The following is a 19037-nucleotide window of genomic DNA, read 5'->3' as shown; positions in this document are numbered from 1 at the left end:
GGTGGGTAGGGAAGTGGGGGGCGCTATGGGGGACTTTTGGGATAGCATTGGAAATGTAATTGAGGAAAATATGTAATAAAAATATTAAAAATTTTTTTAAAAAGTAAATACAAATATTATGAAAAAAATTAATAATCTGAACTTTATGTATCAGTTGAGATAATTACCATGGGTATTGCCCATAGTCCTACTGCTTTTGCACCTGGTTTTGTCATCAATTGGTGTGGAGCTGACCTCAACAAAATCAGTTTAGTAGAATTTCTTCATCTTTGGAATCTTAAAATAAGTTAAGAAAAAGTATGCTTGCTTCTTTTTCAAATGATTGCTAGGGTTCGGTATCAAAATCACTTGGTCTTAATTCTGCTTTTGGAGGAAAATATTTTATTACTGACTCAATAAATAGTTAACTGAAAAATAGTTAATGTTGTCCTATGTAATTTTATTTTAAGGTGTCTACTGCTAGGATGAAACACCACGACCAAATGCAACTTGGGGAGCAAAGGGTTTATTTGGCTTAGAAATCCACATCATAGCCCATCAATTAAGGAAGTCAGGACAGGAGCTCAAACAGGGCAGGAATCCAGAGGCAGGCACTATTGCAAAGGCCATGGAGGGGTACTGCTTACTGAGTAGCTCAGCCTGTTTTCTTATACAACTCAGGACCACCAGCCTGGGGTGACTCCATGAACAACAGGCTGTGTTCTCCTTCATTTACATCTAATTTTTAAAATGTCCTATAAGCTTGTCTACAGCCTAATCTTATGGAGGCATTTTCTCAATTGAGATCCTTTCTCTCAGATGACTTTAGTTTGCGTTAAGTGGGATAAAACTCACCAGCACACTTCATTTAATTCAGTCTTAGTGAAATGCATGTTAGTAACAATAAATCCATTTTCTGCAGACTCTCGGACCTGTGGCACTGAAGTTTCCTTAATAAAACAAATTTGTGTCAGTTTCTGTGCTGTTAATGTATGTTTATCTGATTTCCTTTCTTTGATTTTATTAATTTATTTCTTTTCTCTTCTCTCCCTTCTCTTTACCTCGTCACACAATTTCTTGCTTTGATCTTTAAATGTGTGTGAGTGTGTGTGTGTGTGTGTGTGTGTGTGTGTGTGTGTTTTCTCTTTAGACTGTGTTTTTGTTATGCCTGTATTGAATAGAGATGTGGAGTTCAAGCATGTGGTTAAAAATAATGTGGATCTCAAAGTCAGTGACAGGAAAAAAATAAACATATGATTCCAAAAACCTTCAGTTCTCACATGTTTCATGCAACAAATTTGGAAAAAGGGTGATTTAGTGACAAAATTCATACCAACTCTTCAAGTGAGTAATTGTCCAAAATTAGATCTTGGCAAATGTCAAATTTAAATATTGAGTCATCTTAGGGGAATATTGAGAAGTGGGGTAATAAAGGTTTTAAGAAAATAAGAGTGAACCTATCTGCATTTCAATGTTCAGATTTCTGCTTTACTTTTCAACTGTATGCTGAAGTATCTTTTTTCACAGCATTAAAATACCTTTATTTGTAATTAGATTTTAAAATACTGTCAAAAATTATGCCAGAAAACAGGAAGGACACAACTTATCCTAGAGGGAAAAACAATAAATCCAAGACAGATGATTTCCTCTACAAGGGTTTTTCTTGGCAAACAGATGTATAAGCAGAACCAGGGCACTCACAGTAGATAGCAACTGCACAGACAGGTTGGGAGTTTACAAAACCAAAACTTGCAGTGTTAAGGAAAGGGAAATGACACAGAGGAGCATATTGACTCGAGAATACCCATTGTCTGAATTTTCTTCTCTCTTTTCTGTTGTGACATTTACTACTTAGTAACACAGTGACCTAAACAACCAGTGCCATGGTAGGCTTGAGTCAGCTCTTTCAGGTTCATGTCCATCAAAGGTCTACATCTCTTCCCTGGTAGCTTAAGAGAAGCCATGGTGGTTGGTATTTCCTACTGCCAGACTGCTGGTTGTTAAGTGAATATTTTGAAGTCCTAAAAATTGTGTTGAATTTTATAGCATTATCCATCACTTTGCATTATTTACTTTTTTCAAAAAAATTGACAATCTCATGAATGCACGTAATATGTTTTGATCAATTCCACTACATCCTCTTTAATAGGACAATAGGAGGTACTGTTTGGGGTCCTATAGAGGACTGATCTCACAGGAGGAAGTATGCCACTGTGAGGAATGGGATTTGAGGTCTCAATGCAATGCTTGTCTACTTTTCTCTGTTTACCACTTTTGGATGAAGATGTAATCTCTTAGCTTCTGGATCGAGACAGTGCCATGATAAAGATGGAAACTCATACCTCCGAAACAGTGACCTTGAAGAAAAACTTCCTTCTGTATGTTGCATTTTCTACTTTAACAAATTTACTTTTGTAGTGCTCCAATGAGTAACTGACATATCAATTAAAAGTGGGGTTAGGGGAGACATACTGACTTTAATAATTTTTGCACTATAGTGTAGGTTTTGGCGATTTCTACAGTGTTTTATATTTCAGAACTATGTTCCTGAGATGTGAGATATCTCAGGGGGTAATGATGACTGAGTTTTGTGACCCACTTAGTAGGAGAAGAAAGAACCAGTATCTACCAGCTATATTCTGACCTCCACACACATGCCAGGGTATGGGTATACCCAGTCCCATGTACAAAATAAATGATAAAGTTTTAACATGTATTATGCACAAATCCAAAATTAATAAGGACACTTACTACATGTATAACTGAAACCCAAAGTAATTGCAAAATCAAGTATTTCATGATATTTCTCTTTTATGTGCAGATGGATAACAGAAGTCAAAACTGTCTTTCCAGCTGTTTTAATATAACATATAATCTATACAAAAAATACTGATACTATCTTTTAAAAAGAAAAAACTGTATATGCATACATTATTTCATATTAAACACTATTAAGAAGACATGAGTGCAAACATTGTATTTCAAATTTCAGATTAATGGATTCTGACAAGTGGAAGGGTTACGTTTCCCAAATGTCTCATCAGCACAGGTTCCTGGAAACCTAATGAGATGGATTTTCACATAGAGGTGGTTACTGCCAAGCCTGGGTACCTGAGCCCACACACCCATGAACTCAAAATCATTAAAATAAAGAAGAAATTTAAAATTTAACCATATATATTATGATTATCCAATAAGCTTTCTGGATGTTTCTTGGGTTATATGTCATAATTTTCGTGATTGACAAGCTGTTAAATTTGAATGATGTTTTTAAAGAAATAACAATAAATTATATCTATAGAAGCAAGACTTCATCTTTAGAATCAAGACTGTATGCTCCATGTTATCACAGCTGTTTAACCAGACAAAGGCTAGAACCTCCAGTTCCACAAACAAATGTGAATTCTACTGTGGCCAGTTTACTGCCATGTCTTTGGTCATGTGAACAATGTGATTTGTGCCAACATTAGAACAGAGTTCAAAAGTGCATTTAGCCTCCCCAGTATTGCTGATGAATCCATGGTTCAGGTTCAAGGGTGTTGAAAACTTGATTGAAAATGGTCAGACTTGATATTCTTCCACCAGCATCTATCTGATTGGAGGAATTGAAAATAGATATCAGATTTAAACCTCTACCATTCCAGTTAAGATAATATGATAGCATCTTGTTCTTCATCTTCCTTTTTCTTAATAGGGACATAAAACCAATGAATAAAAATATACCTGAAACATGGGACAGGCACTGGGCATTGGAAATGACAATAAAAGTAAATTTTCCATCCCTAGTAAAGTTCTCCAGGAACCTATTTGTATACTAAATGACACAATGTCAATGTCAGTGCACAACTGCCAACTGGGATGCAGAACACTGCTCACGCCAACCATCCTGAAAGGCAACTATAAAAAGCAGAGAGATACTCTGCACCTTTTCAGTGAGGTCCAGATACCCACAGAGCAGACACAGTCGCTCACACATGATGAGGGTCATCATCCTCCTGCTCACACTGCATGTACTAGGCGTTTCCAGTGTGATGAAGAATAAGAGTCTCAAAAAGAAGGTAGCAGACCTGTGTGGAAGGGGACTGTGTCTGTTGGGCATGTTGGGCAGAGACAAACAGACAGAGAGACAGAGAGAGGCTTGGGAGGGGGCTTTGTGCAAGTGGGTGGTGACAGCAAGAGACAGAGAGGCAGAGGCAGAAAGACCTTAAAAGGGGGAAAGAATGTTCTGAAAGTTGGTATTTGCTAAGTCTGGTAATGGAGAATAACAAATGTGTTGGGGGGCATAGTTGAGTCTCATAAATGCTTTTCTGAGAGAAAAAAACAGAAGGACAAATACCAAGAGAAAGAAACAGAGAGAAATGAGAGAGTTCCTGGAGAGTTTTACTAGGAATGGACAACTACCCTCTGGAAGTTGCTACTCTCTACATCAGGAATGGAGAGAGACAAAGAAAGTGAGAATGATCTAAAGGGTGGTTTTCTGAGATAAAGTCACAAAGAAAGGCCAAGAGACAAAGACAGAAAGAATAATGTCTCTGAAGATAGGTTTTCTGTGTGTCTTTGTGTGACAGAGAGAAATGGTAATGGGGAAGAATGTTCTGGGAGTATTCTCTACATCTCAGCATGGAGAGTGACAGGGAGAGAGAATAGTCTAAATGGTGGTTTTCTGATAGATAGAGACTGAGGACTGAGAGACTAGAGACCTGGAGACCTGGAGAGAGACATAGAGAGAACATCCATCAGTCTGGCACCAAGGGTGTATCTGACTTTCCCAGCAAATCCAAACACCTACATCACTTCCTATGTTTCCACTCAAGTCCCTCATGAAGCCATGATGATGAATACAATGAAATAATTTAAAGGGGTGAATTGTACTGACATTATGCTTCCAGTGGCAGTTGTCTACTTTGGCCTGTTATCCAAAACATTAAAAGTAAGAACTAAAAAAGATCTGCAGTGAAAGCAAGATGACTTTATTCAAGGCAAAACTAGAGTACAGATTACAGACAGACACACTGCCAAAGATGGGCAGCTGCCCACTTGACTGACTGGACTCAAGGTCTCCAAGCTATTATGTATGTCTCTATCAGGAGTCCCAAGGAGACCAATGAGCTGGTTACTAAGGTGCCAGATTTATTTTTATTAACAGATTAAAACATTTATTTCTTTGTTTATGCCCCTTCTAGTAATGCATCTGATTTTAATCATGCATATGCCAAATTACACAAAGTCATAATGTGGCCAGTAGTGTAAGGCAATCTGAAGAACATGATTTTGTCTTACTATGTATACACCCCAAACCAGTTCAGGCAAAATTAGTGCTTCTGTTCTCCATACCAGGATACACTGAGAATATAGTTGAATGGAAACTGTCTGGACTTGATCATTATTAGGGTTGTGGGAAGTCAGAGACAGGTGTATGACTAGCTGGATGCAGGGTTGGGGACTATGAAGGGTTCTTTTGTGTACTCTACAGCCTTGTTCACAGATGAGTGTGTGAGTATTCTAATACAGGTGGGGAGGAGGAAGAAGGGGTTGTTATATGGAGAACTCTATAGCATTGCTCAGAGAGGGGTGTGTGAGTAACCTGACACAGTTGGCTTGGGGAGGGGTCTGAAATCATGATTGGGTTCATTGCACAGAGTATGCATGAACATAAAAGAAGCTAAGCTGCCTAATGCCTTATTATATAATCAAGTTGTGAATTATCCCTATCCAAGTGGTTTGGAATTCCCAGTTACTACACTATCCCCTACTTTTAAATGCCTTTTTTCAATTGCTGCTTTTTTTCCAGATTGAAGGGCCTTGGCAAACAATTTACTTAGCTGCCAGTACCAAGGAAAAGATAAATGAAGGCTCACCATTGAGGACCTACTTCCGTCTCATTTTGTGTGGGAAGAGATGCAACCAAGTCTACCTCTATTTTTATATTAAGTAAGATATATATAGACAGAACAATCCATGTGATGGTCTGTGGGTAGAGAAATGAAATGTTTTCAGTCAACACTCATATCAGTGAACACACACAGCACTAAGTGAGGATTCTTGTATCACTTTGCTCTGTGTGATCCTGAAAACAACATATGATAGCTGTACTTTTAATTTAGAAAGAGTTAATTTATTTATTGTATAGCAAGCCAAAGTAAAATAAATAATATCGAGAGATGGGTGGTGATTATATGTAGGTGATTTATACATAGATAATAGATATAAAAGTAGATAGATGATACATATATGATTATATAGGTGATAGATACATAATTAATAGATATAAAAGTAGATAGATGATACATATACACAAATTTGGTAGTTAGATAATAACAATTAGTAGTTAGATAATAACAATTTATAATTACTTAATTTTCTATTTATCACTGCTCAAAAGCCCAAGTGGTAGAGAAGATATATCAAAATAAATTTTGAGATAGTTTCAGTGCTTTTAAACTATCTTGATATGAGTGATATTATCCATCGAGGATATATTTCTATCTGGGAGGAACAAAGTTTTTGTTAATTATGTGCTGATATATGAACCTTTTCATAAATTGGTTATTTATAAATTCAGGTTTCTGAGAGTCTCTGTACATTGTGCTGGCTTTGAACTCAATATGGAGTAAAAAAAACTTTTTAATTTTTTATTTATTATATACACAAATAATAAATAAATTAATAAACATATTGTATTTTTTCTGGACAGTGTTTCTCTGTGTAGCCCTGGCTATCCTGAAACTCACACGGTAGACCAGGCTGGTCTCAAAATCAGAAATTCACCTGCCTCTACCTTCTGGGATTAGAGGTGTGTGTCACCACCACCTGGCTAATTTATATATTTTTAAAGACAGGTTCTCATTATATAACCCTGGCTGTCCTGGAATTCTCTATGTACACCAAACTGAACTTGAACTCACAGAGATCTACCTGCCTCTACCTCCCAGGTGCTGGGTTCAAAAGTGTGTACCACCACAAGCAGTCTTTTTATGTTTTTATTTATTTTTGTTTTTAATTAATTTTTTTAGAATGATAGTGAACCTATCCTCCTGAATCAGTCTGTTATGGATTCCACCATGCTTGACTTGATATTTAACATACCTAAAATTATTTAAAAGAGTAATAGTTCAAAATCAAGTAGGTGTATACACTAGAATGTTGAAGAGATAATTTTACTTTTAAATACGTTTTTAAACTAAAACATAATTACATCATTTCCCCCTTCCATTTTCTCCCTCTAATCCTTCCCACGTACCCTCCTCCCTTGGATTTTTTCAAATCCTAGACTCCTTTTTCTTTAATTGTTCATGTGTGTGTGTGTGTGTGTGTGTGTTTTCTTAGATATACAACCTGTTCATTCCATATAATGTTACTTGTGTAGAAATGATTTTTACAGTAACCATTTGATATTCAAAAAACTAACTGATAGGGAGGACTTTTCTTCAGGGAAGACTACAAAATATCCTAAAATTCAATGGAGTCAGAAAAGATCCTATGGCAGCTAAAACAATCCTGAGCAAATAGAACAGTGCTGGAGGGATTGCCATTCCAGACATGAGTGATTTTTTTTTTTACATGCAGAGAATGGACCCCCAAGGCCTTCAACAGGCTTTGTGTAACCACACCCTGCTCTTAAACAGTTATTCCCAATTTTTGTTTGTTTTTGGTGGTGTGCTTTTAATGACTGAGTCATCTCTACAACCCAGTTATTCCCATATTTTTAGAGCCATAAAGACAAATCTAAACTGTGGCTGTCACTATTAGTCACATGGATCTCTTCTGAGTGAATACAAATCTGAATGCATGACCATGCCTACGACTCTATGGATCTGTTGATGCACATCCCAACTTAAATCTTCTCAGAATACAATTGTAGGCTGAATTTAAATCCATTTAAATGCACAATTCAATTGCAGCTACAGAATCTATAAGATTGATGACATTTATGAGAGGGACAAAAAATAAATACATGATTCCAATGTAAATATGGAGGCTAGACTATAATGTATGTAGGGCACTGAATGTGCTCTGCACCAGGTGGCCTTTCACCCTTTAAACCCAATTCTACAGACATTTCTCATCTCAGATTAAGGTAGAATTTTTGCTCAATATTTTGGATTTGTTTCACTTATCAATAGTTGTTTTTGGGTGCTGGGGATACAACTGTGTTGGGAGAGTGATTTAACAGCATGAACCACAGATCCCAGGGTTCCATCCTCTGCACAAAGCTCAGTATTACATTCCCATCATCCCAGCACTTGGTGAGTAGAGGCATGAAGATCAGGGGTTCAAGGACATTCATTTGTCAGAGGTCAGGATAGGCAACAGATCACACAGAGGAGCTAAATCTGCCCTAACAGAGACACCTGCAAGCACCTAGCAGGGTGATTGATGACATTTAAGGATGTTATTAATTATATTTAGGGAAGATGCCCTACAACTACATGTGCTTATAAAAGATCTACAGAGGAAAATGTGGTTTGCAATAAACTATCCTGTCATTTATGTTGAATCAGGACCCTGGAATAATATACAATACGACATTTGTTTTTCAGGAAAGAGACCAAGTGCCAACTGCATAAAGTCATAGGAAGGAAAAAACAAGAAGTTTACTATGCACAGTGTGAGTAAGCAATGCCGGGATGAATGCATGACCTTAATTGTTTCTTTTTCAAAATTCACTGTCTTAGTTGAATTTTGCACACATGGATATCTACATTCCAATGTAATTGTCTCTGCAAATTACAGATGCAATCTTGAGGAAAGCCTCCTCATATTCTTCCTAGTCATTTTGGAACTAATAAGAGATTTAATTTGTTTGTTTAGTCTTTAATGACTTTTAAAAACTTTTTTATTTATATGGTGTATGCCTCTACCAAGCACACTTCCCTGGTTTAGCTTTACGAGTAAACTAAATCACAGACAAGAGTCTGAGAATGGTTAAAGGAATTAAAAGGTAATTTGAGCACTTTAAAAAATAACGATGCAAAATAGGAACTAGGATTTTATCAACTATGAAAATGACTCCCAGCAATTCTGAAACATGAGTCTTGTACAAGGAATGATGGATGGTCTAAATTTTATAATTTTATTGAGGAAAATGATTTACAATATATAAATTTAAGCATCATGAATAGTCTTAGCTCTTTAGTTCTGACAGGCAAGGTATATGACATACTGAGATCCATTTATAAATAATTGAGGTATCAATTTAATTTGTCATGAATCAAGTGGTAAAGATACTTTCATTATTTTCTATTCTACCATAAAGAATCTATTTAACTCAATACATTAAACTAATAGACTAAACATGTCATGGACTCTAGGTTGGTTTATAGATGAGTTTATAGAAGAGTTTATTGTACTTAAATAGAGGAGCCGAATCAACTCACAAGTATATATCCCTCCAAAAAGCCACACACACACCCCCTAGTGTGTTATGCAATTTAGTTGGAGGTCAGCCTGGTCTAAACAGCAAGTTTCAGGCCAGCCAAGGATACATAGTAAGACCCGTCTCAGAAGGAAAAGGAGTTACCACTGACATAAAAAGGAACAGTCATCATATAAATGAGGAGGATCTTGAGTCAACCCCTTCTCCTCTTTAAGAAGTCTTGCTAGTGAAGCAGTGAGTGTATTGGAGTCACATACAAGAACATTTGGAAATATGGCTGCATTCCTGAAAAGCCCAACCCAGCTTAGATGACACTCCTGAAAGTTTTATCCTTGGAGTTTTAGCAAAGCTTACAGACAGCTAAGCTAGTCAGAGTCTCTTCTAGAGGGCTTGTTCTCTGTTTCCCATAACGTTGTGAAGGGGCCTACTGAAAGATGTTGGTCTCAAAATCATCCTGAGATTTGTGGGGTTTTTACTTCTTGAATATCATGAACTACTAAGACAGAATGTTCCAGTTTGGAGAAAATCGCTATGTGGCACCCTCTCCTTTTTCTGACATGTCTCTGAGGAAAATTGGTAAAGTTAGATAATTGCACCACTAAATGTAGATCAGATCCATGAAAATGTTGATATATATATATATATATATATATATATATATATCAGAGAGCTTTCCTCAATGTATATATGTGTAGATAATTCATCATTAAATTTATTAGGATCAATGAAAATGCCTATATATGCACACACACATTATATATATATATATATATATATATATATATATATATATATATATATATATATTGAATTGACATAATCAGTATCTTAAACAATTCCACCATTAAATTTAATAGGATCAATGAAATGTATGCACATATTGCGTATACATATAATCATACAAATATTCTCAGCAAGTAAGAGNATATATATATATATATATATATATATATATATATATATATATATAATCTTTCCTCAATATATGTACTATAAACAATTCCACCATTAAATTTAATAGGATCAATGAAATGTATGCACATATTGCGTATACATATAATCATACAAATATTCTCAGCAAGTAAGAGGACTGCAGTATGCCAGCTTCTATACATTCACACATCTTGGTATAAAGAACATAGCTATCCCAAACCAATATAGGTTCTACATATTTGTAGGTAACTGTGGGATGTTAGATATATTTTATATCTTACAACATAATTATAAACTTGCTTTATAATTCCCTGTTTGTCTTGACTAGTTTCAACACATGGAACAGAATATTGTGGGTTAGAGACTGTATACTCCATATACACATTCATAACTGTGCAGTTAGAATGAGTCTGAGCAAGCATTTTGTTGACTTTATATGTATTTATACAAATGTCTTACCTATCTCAGATGAAGGGGACACAGCATTCATGTTAAAAATGGTAAATGAGAAGATATTGTTGTTTCATTATTTTAACATGAACAGAAAAAATGACATCACACGAGTGGCTGGAGTTTTGGGTAAGTGTCACACATGGAACTTGTAATGTGAGTGTGTGATTCAAGGATATGAATGTATGCATATCTCTGTACCCAAAGGTCACAATGTGTTTGTGTATCTGATTCTGTATTTCATGTTGATAAATCACTGAAGCTGTCATGGTTAGCTTTGAAGATCAACTTGGCACAACCCAGAATGCCCTGGGAAGGGTCTCAGTAGGGAATTTCCCACAGCAGACTGACCTGTGGATGTGTCTCTAATGATTATTAACATAAGAAGTCTCCCCCCATGTGGGTGGCACCGTTCCACAGCAAGAGGATATGCTGTAAGCTTCAACTACCAACTGACACAACACAAAATCCTCTGGCAAAGTTCTTAGGGAGGAATTTCTCTCATGAGACTGGCCTTTGTGCATGTCTCTGGGAGTATACTGAATGATGATTACAAAGGGGAGCTCTGCCCACTGTGTTCAGTAGCATTTTCTGGGCAGATCATCCTGACCTGTATCAGACTGGGAAAGCTGGATAGATTCAAGCACACATAAGTATGCATTCTTTGATCTCTGTTACTCACTATGGACATAATGTGTCTGCCCCCTAAACTTCTCCCACTGGAATGTCCCCCAATTAAATGTGTCATCACTAGGAAAATACACCCTTTTCTACCATAAATTGCTTTTGTCAAAGCATTTTGTCAGAATATTGAGCAAGGAAATTGAGAGTTTGATAGAATTGTCAATGCTACAAAACACGAGAGATAGTATGTTACATTCTGAGGTCCACCCACTACTTTGATTTCTCAGAAAAATGATGTAACTTTGCACTGTCAATCTATTGGGGAAAGGGGGCAGATGTTGTGCTTTGGCACTTTTTAGGAGACTAAGCAACAGAAATATTTTATTAGTGTGCTGGATACTAATGTTGTGACATATTCCCTATACACCGTGAAACGCAGCAAAAGGCAAACAACTGAATAAGGAGGAGATGGCGGAGTTCATGAACTTAGTGGAAGAAATGGGCATTGAGGAAGAGAATGTACAGCGTATCATGGACACGGGTATAGTAGCAACCTACGTGTGTAACTTCTTACTTTGCATTTTTATAATAAATGTTATTTTTTATTATTGAGGGTGTTGGGAAGATGGCTCAGTGGGAAAAGTGCACACAAGCATGAGGACCCAAGTTTGGATCCCAGCACCCATTTAGAAAGCTAAGAATAACAGAGCTGGGAAGGGGAGGGGACAAGAGGAGCTCTCTAGTAATAGATCTATCTGAAAGATCATATTTCAAAACTAACAATGTGTAGAATGATTAAAGAAGGTGTTAAAAAGCCAGCCTCTTACCTATGCTTGCATGGGCATACACATGTCATTCACACGACTATGAACACACCAATAAACCATGCAGATAGAAACACACACACACAAAATCTACCTGAAATGAAACTCAGTTCCTAGGACCCTCTGTCCAGATACTCTAGTCAAAACCTAGCTTTATATCTGCATTTTTATGAAAACTGTTCATATGTACTAATGTTATTACTGATATGTTGAAGTACATTATTACTTTAAAATAACACTGTTGTTTTAAAATAATACTTTACTTTAAATATTAGTATATTAAAAATAATATATTTCCATGTTTACTCTCCTTTAGACAACTGTCCAAGCAATATCAAACCTTAGTGATTCAACAAGATCAGGATTAGGTGAGTCAAAGCACATTCATTTTATATCTTGAAGTTTTCATTTTAATTTAATATTTAAATAATATTTTATTTGTTATTTATCCTTTTCATACATTTATATAATGTATCTTGATCTTTCATACTTCCACACACCTCATCCAAGCAACACATCTCCCTCTATACTTCATGGCTTTTAAAATGTATCATTAACTATTATTATTATTGTTATTATTGTTATTATTATTATTATTACCTCAATGGATCCAATTGGTGCTATTTCTGAATAGGGTGTGTCAATTCCTGGAGGCATGAATAGTAATGTAATAAACCAGGGACCACAGCCATATTAAAAAATGGACTGCAGGGAGCTGATGGTTCATGCATTTAACCTAGCACACAAGAGGCAGAAGCAAGCATATCTCTGAGTTTTAGATCACCCTAGTCTACAGAGTGAGTTCCAGGGCAGCAAGGGCTACTCAGAGAAGCCCTGTCTCATAAAACCAAAAAGAATTTTTTTTAAAGGCAGAAGAGGAAAGGAGGGAGGGAGGGAGGGAGGGAGGGAGGGAGAGAAAGAGGCAGACAGACAGGCAGAAAGAAGGAAAAAGAAAAATATGGACCCTCCCTCTCCCAGAAACTATCAACTGGCAATAGTTCTTTGATGGGTGGTCCTGAGTCCCTCTCTGCTCAATTCTAGAATGATAATTAGCTTGATCTGACCAGGATCTTGTGCAGAACACCACAGTCCCTGTGAGTTCATGATTGTAACAGGTCTGTCATGTTCAGAAAACAGAATTTTATGGCTCTACTTCCCACCCAGATGACAATTGATGGCTAAGCATCCACAGTCACTTGTCCTCATCCTTTGACCAGCTACAAATTTCTGCACAAACCACTCCCCACTGTAAAAAGTTGAGCAGAAGTCAGACATGGAGGCACACACCCTTAATCCCAACACTTGGGAGGCAGGGGTAGATGAATCTCTGTGAGTATCAGGCCAGCCTGATCTACATACTGAGCTCCAGAAGATCCAGGTCCTATCTAAACAAACACAAAGGTAAAAAGTTGATTTGACCAAAATTGAGAGAAGCATAAATCTATGAGTATTTTTAAGACAGTGGCTTGAAAACATGACAGTTCATCACCACTGGTCTCCTCCATAGGCTCCATGAGCTCCATTGTCACGGGCTTTTGACTAGAATTACAATAGGAACCCACCCCTACCCCTGTTCTTCCATAGATATGAAGTCCTTTCCATGGAGCTGGCATCAAATTTAATCAGAGAGTGCTTGGCTCCCCGGTACAGCCTTTATTTGCACCAGTGGACACAAGGATGATTTTATAGTGTGTTGGGGAAGCATGGTGACATCACTGACATCTTACCCCACATACACAGCCTATTAAGTACATCTAAGCACTGTGGACGAGTTTCCTAGTCCATTTGAAATCGATTTATTGATGCCCTACAGCCACAGCATGTGGTTTCTTCAGCAATAGTGTCCTACCATTTAGTTATGGTGGATAGCCAAGAGATATGGCAAAAGCCAAGTTATTTTGGTGATTCCAAGACTTCCTTCCATTAATAAATAGCATGGTGGTACCCCCATGACTAAAAATTAGATTTTCACTGAATAAACCATGTCTTCTGGGAACAGCATTGTACCATTGCAGGGATCCTCTGCTGAAACTTTTTTAATACTATATTTTTACTTAGCTTACAAACTAGTGGGTTTCTGTAAGACTTCATTTACCTTCAGTTTCAGTTGACCCTACCCTACCCTGTTCTTCCCTATGCCCAAGCACATCCACACCTACTCCTCTAGCCCACAGCTCTCACTTTCTAATCTTCCCTGTCACCAGTGCCCAATTATATCACCTGTATTATTATATTTTAATCAAACAATCATAGGTTTCCATATGAGGTTTTAATAACCCTTCATTCTGGTTAAACCTTCCACCACACCCTGATTTCCCCATTCCACAACCAACTCCATGATTGAGCCTTCCTGCCCAAAGTATTCTTCTTTATACTTCATTTTAATGGCATTAGATTTGATGGACCCACTTCCTTGATGGACCCAATTCAAACCAGTTTCTAATTACCAGGATTCCTTACATATTCCATATTATGCATACAAAATAAAAGATTCAAGTCTAATGTCCACATGTGAGATAGAATGTGCAGTTTGTCTTTCTGAGTCTGAGTGGCCTCATTGAGTATAATAATTTCCAGTTCCTCCTATTTACTTGGAAATTTCATATTTTCATTATTCTCTATGGCTGAGTAATATTCCATCTTATACATTACATTTTCATTATCCATTCACTAGTTGATGAACAGTTAGGTCAACTTCGTTTCTTAGCTATTATGAACTTAACCTCAGTGAGCATGGACATTCAAAGGTCTCTGTAACAGAATATAAACCACTTTGTATACATGTCTAGAAGTGGTGTAACTGAGTCACATGGGAAGTCTTTTTCTAATCTTTGGGTTTGTTTATTTGATGTTCATAGATTTTGGTTTTTGGTTGGTTTTGTTCTAAGTTCTTTGTATATTGTAGACACTAATCCTCCATCACATGTGTAGTTGGCAAAGTTCTCCATTCCCCGAGATACCTGTGCATTTAATCGACAGCTTCCTTTGCTCTAGTTTTTAATTCCATGATATCTGACCAGTGTTTGTCTTACTTTCTTGCTACAAGAATCCTATTCAAAGAATCCATACCTGTGTCTATGGTTAACACACATTCCGTGCTTTCTTCTCTAACAGCTTCAGGTTACCATGTCTTATGACACGGTCTTTGAATCATTTGGAGTTGAGGTTTTTTCAAGGTGACAGGGTAGGGCCCAGGTTCATTTCTCTGTATCCTGATGTCCACTTTTTCCTATTCTGTCTATTTATGGAATTATATATTTTTATGTTAGGTCATTTTTCAGTAGAGGCATTAACAATATCCAGAAGGGGACTATTTCTTACTAGTGTTGAGATGGCATTCTCCTATATGGGGCTGGTACTGAGGGCAGTTCTACCCCTAGTCTTCCTCTGAGATTCAACTACTATCTGGGACCTCGAGTGAGACTCTGTCTGTAGGATACATGGGGCTTGGTAAACTCCAATGTGAAACAAAAAATATATAATTTTAGTTTAGATGCATAGAAACTACATCCTCAAATAAACATATAAGTTCTAAAAAGTACCAATTTAGGTCTTGATATAAGATCATTTGTCATATTAAAATTTTCCATATAAGGAAAACTTCCATACAAAGTTCATGTATATTTCCAAATATACAAAATTCTGTAAAATATTTTTGCATGATACATCTTGTCATTGTTTGCCTCTTTAATGGCTTGTATTTGTTTTATTTTCTACTCTCATCAAATATCATGCATTACTATCCTAAATATATGAAATAATTCTGTTCCAGCATTACAGATGACATCAGGAATTTTCCAGTATATTCTTCCTGGAACCTGAAACATAAATATGAAGATGAAGCAATCTTGTCTCTCAGATCATATTTTCCTATTTATTGCAAATTACAATTCCTATCTCTGTACTTTCTCTTTCACTCATTCTTTCCCATGTTCTAATCGGTGTTAGTGCATCTTTGAATGTTTAAATAAATTTATTTCACTTGCATACGTGTTGTTAAAAAGGGAAGCTAAAGTATAATGCACATAAATACCTATTTGACTTTTTTAAAAGGAGAGGAGGGTTGGAGGGGTGGCTAGGAGGTTAACAGTGCTTGCTGCGCTTCCAGAGGACCTGAGCTCAGTTCTTAGCACCCACATCGGGCAGCTCGCAACTGTAGCTACAGGGGATGCTCTCTCCTGAACCCCTTGAGCACTGCACAGATTACACACACACACACACAAATTAGAAAATTGAATGCAAATATGAGTTAATAACATCAGATAATTTTTATTAATAATAATTTGAGAAGCTTGGGTAAAGCTTAGTTGTTAAAGTGTTTGACATGTAAACATACATTTTTAAGCATGTGTTCAATTCCTAGAATCCACACAAAAAGCCAGGTGTGGTGGCTCACGCCTGTAATTTCAGCACCGGGGAAGGAGGTAGAAACAGTTGAATCCTCTGATGTCACCAGTAGCCAGCCTAGACTACCTGAAATATTGCAGGCCAGTGAGAGATCATCCCAGAAGACAAGACAGGGACATGACAGATGGCTCAGTGGTCAAGAGCACTAGCTGCTCTTCCACAGGACCTGGGTTATATTCCTAACACTCACATGACAACTCACAACTGTCTGTAACTCCAGTTCCCAGGTATTTGACGTATATGTGGACAACCATGCAAGCAAAACACCAATGCACATAAAATTTTAAAAATAAATAAATTCAATTAAGGCAGATGTGAATGAAGAATGCCACCTGACATCATCCTGTGGCACTCAACATTCACATGCACACACTTGTGTCCACAAACACAAGTGCAAAAATACACAGAGAGAGAGAGAGAGAGAGAGAGAGAGAGAACATACACCAAAGAGTCTCATCATTCCTGCATGTTACAAACTCCAATATTGTAATTTTGACTTTAGAAAGGAAGGTAAAATATTATATTGGTTGTTTAAAGTGAACATTTAAAAACTTTGTAGCAGAAAATGGCCTAGTTGGCCATCATTGGTAGGAGAGGCCCTTGATCTTGCAAAGATTATATGCCCCAGTACAGGGGAATGCAAGGTCCAATAAGCAGAAGTGGGTGGGTTGGGAAGCAGGGTGGGAGAGTGTATAGGGAACTTTCAGGATAGCATTTGAAATGTAAATGAAGAAAATATCTAATAAAAAAAGCTTTGTGTGCTAGTAGTTTGTCAACCTGACACAGGCCATGGTCATTTGGGAAAGGAGACACGCAAGAAAATACCTCCACCAGGTTCAACTGTGGAGCATTTCTTGACTGGTAGTCAATGTGAGGGTAGGTCCTACTCACTGGAAAACACTGCCAAGCAAACCATGAGGAGACAGACAGTAAGCAGAACTCTTCCATAGCCTCTGTATCAGTTTCTGCCTCCAAGTCGCTGCCTTGACTTCCCCAAGGTGATGAGCTACAAGTGGTCAGATGAAATAAACCCTTTTCTCCCTAAGATACTTTTGGCCATGGAGTTCACAAAAGCAATAGAAACCCTAAGACACAGAGTAATGTTGAAGAGCTTAGATCACAAATCATTTCTTAAAGTTGAAAGAAACCACCCCACACACTTGTATGCATATATACAAATTCACATGTGGACAAACATACATATATACTCAAACCACACATGCATGTATATTTAAAAATTTGAAATGTCACAGGAAGGATTATTATGTAGTCTTTGAATTGCTTTGATTTATTTACTTTAACCACTTGCCTGCTATTGTTGGGTTCAATGGTCATGCTTTCATAATGCCTTCTAAATATTAATTTGCATCTCTGGACCAGGATCATGCTCAACTTTTGTCAGAGAAGCTTGTTTTTGTGGTGAGATGAATGTTATGACACTGAAGTTTTTGCATCACGTTCTGACATATGTCTATCCACCTACCATTTGATCACCCACTGTGTGTGTGTGTGTGTGTGTGATTTGAATGAGAACAGCCCCCATAGGCTCATAGATTTGATTGCTTGATCACTAAGGAGTGGCACTATTTGAAAGGATAAGGAGATGTGGACTTGGAGGAAGTGAGTCACTGAGGATGAGCTTTGTGGTTTCAAGAGCCCAAGCCAGGCCCTGCTTCCTCGTCCTGCTTCCTGTGGACTCAGATGTAAAAATCTCCACTCCTTCAGCACCATGTCTGCCTGTGTGCCACCATGCCAAAAAATGGAATAAACCTCTGACACTGTGTGACCCTCCCTGCCTCGAGAATTGTTGACCTATATTGGTCCATGAGGAGCAGAGACAATGGGGAAGGAGCAGGGGGTTGGAAACCCTGTATGTATGGTAATAACGATACACAGGGAGCAGCTTCAGAGAGACAGGTCAAGTTTACTTGGGGTGATTCACGGGTGATATAGTTGTCTTAGTTAGGGTTTCTATTGCTGTGGGGAGAAACCATGGACAAAAACAGAAATGAGGAGGAAAGGTTTATTGGGCTTACACTTCCACAGCACTAATTATCATCGAAGAAAGTCAAAGCAGAAACTCAAACTGGGCAAGAACCCAGAGGCAATAGCTGATGCAGAAGCCATGGAAGGGTGATTCTTACTTATTACTCATGGCTTGTTCAGCTTGCATTAGATTTTTATTATTGTTAATCGTTCCATTAGTTTGCATCTCAAATGATATCTCACTTCCAGGTTAACCCCTCCACCAATCCCCATCCAATAATAACCCAATTCCTGGTTACCCCTTGTCTTAGTTAGGGTTTTACTGCTGTGAACAGACACCATGACCAAGGCAAGTCTTATAAAAAACAACATTTAATTGGGGCTGGCTTACAGGTTCAGAGGTTCAGTCCATTATCATCAAGGTAGGGGCATGGCAGTATCCAGGCAGGCATGGCACA

At 37.4% G+C, this 19037-nt stretch overlaps 1 protein-coding gene across 1 annotated transcript; it reads left to right on the top strand.

The window, feature by feature from the left end:
* Positions 1–3916: 3916 nt before the first annotated feature.
* LOC110287443 (probasin) lies at positions 3917–16175 on the top strand. The gene is made up of 7 exons (XM_021154062.1): positions 3917–4037; positions 5771–5910; positions 8520–8587; positions 10757–10867; positions 11802–11903; positions 12503–12554; positions 15959–16175. The coding sequence occupies exons 1-6, from the start codon at positions 3954–3956 to the stop codon at positions 12529–12531; spliced, it is 534 nt and encodes a 177-aa protein (XP_021009721.1). The 5' UTR covers positions 3917–3953; the 3' UTR covers positions 12532–12554; positions 15959–16175.
* Positions 16176–19037: the final 2862 nt, after the last annotated feature.

This window comes from Mus caroli, chromosome X (genome assembly GCF_900094665.2).
Source record: "Mus caroli chromosome X, CAROLI_EIJ_v1.1, whole genome shotgun sequence".
NCBI classification, from domain to species: domain Eukaryota; kingdom Metazoa; phylum Chordata; class Mammalia; order Rodentia; family Muridae; genus Mus; species Mus caroli.
This window is presented reverse-complemented; position numbering and strand designations above follow the sequence as displayed.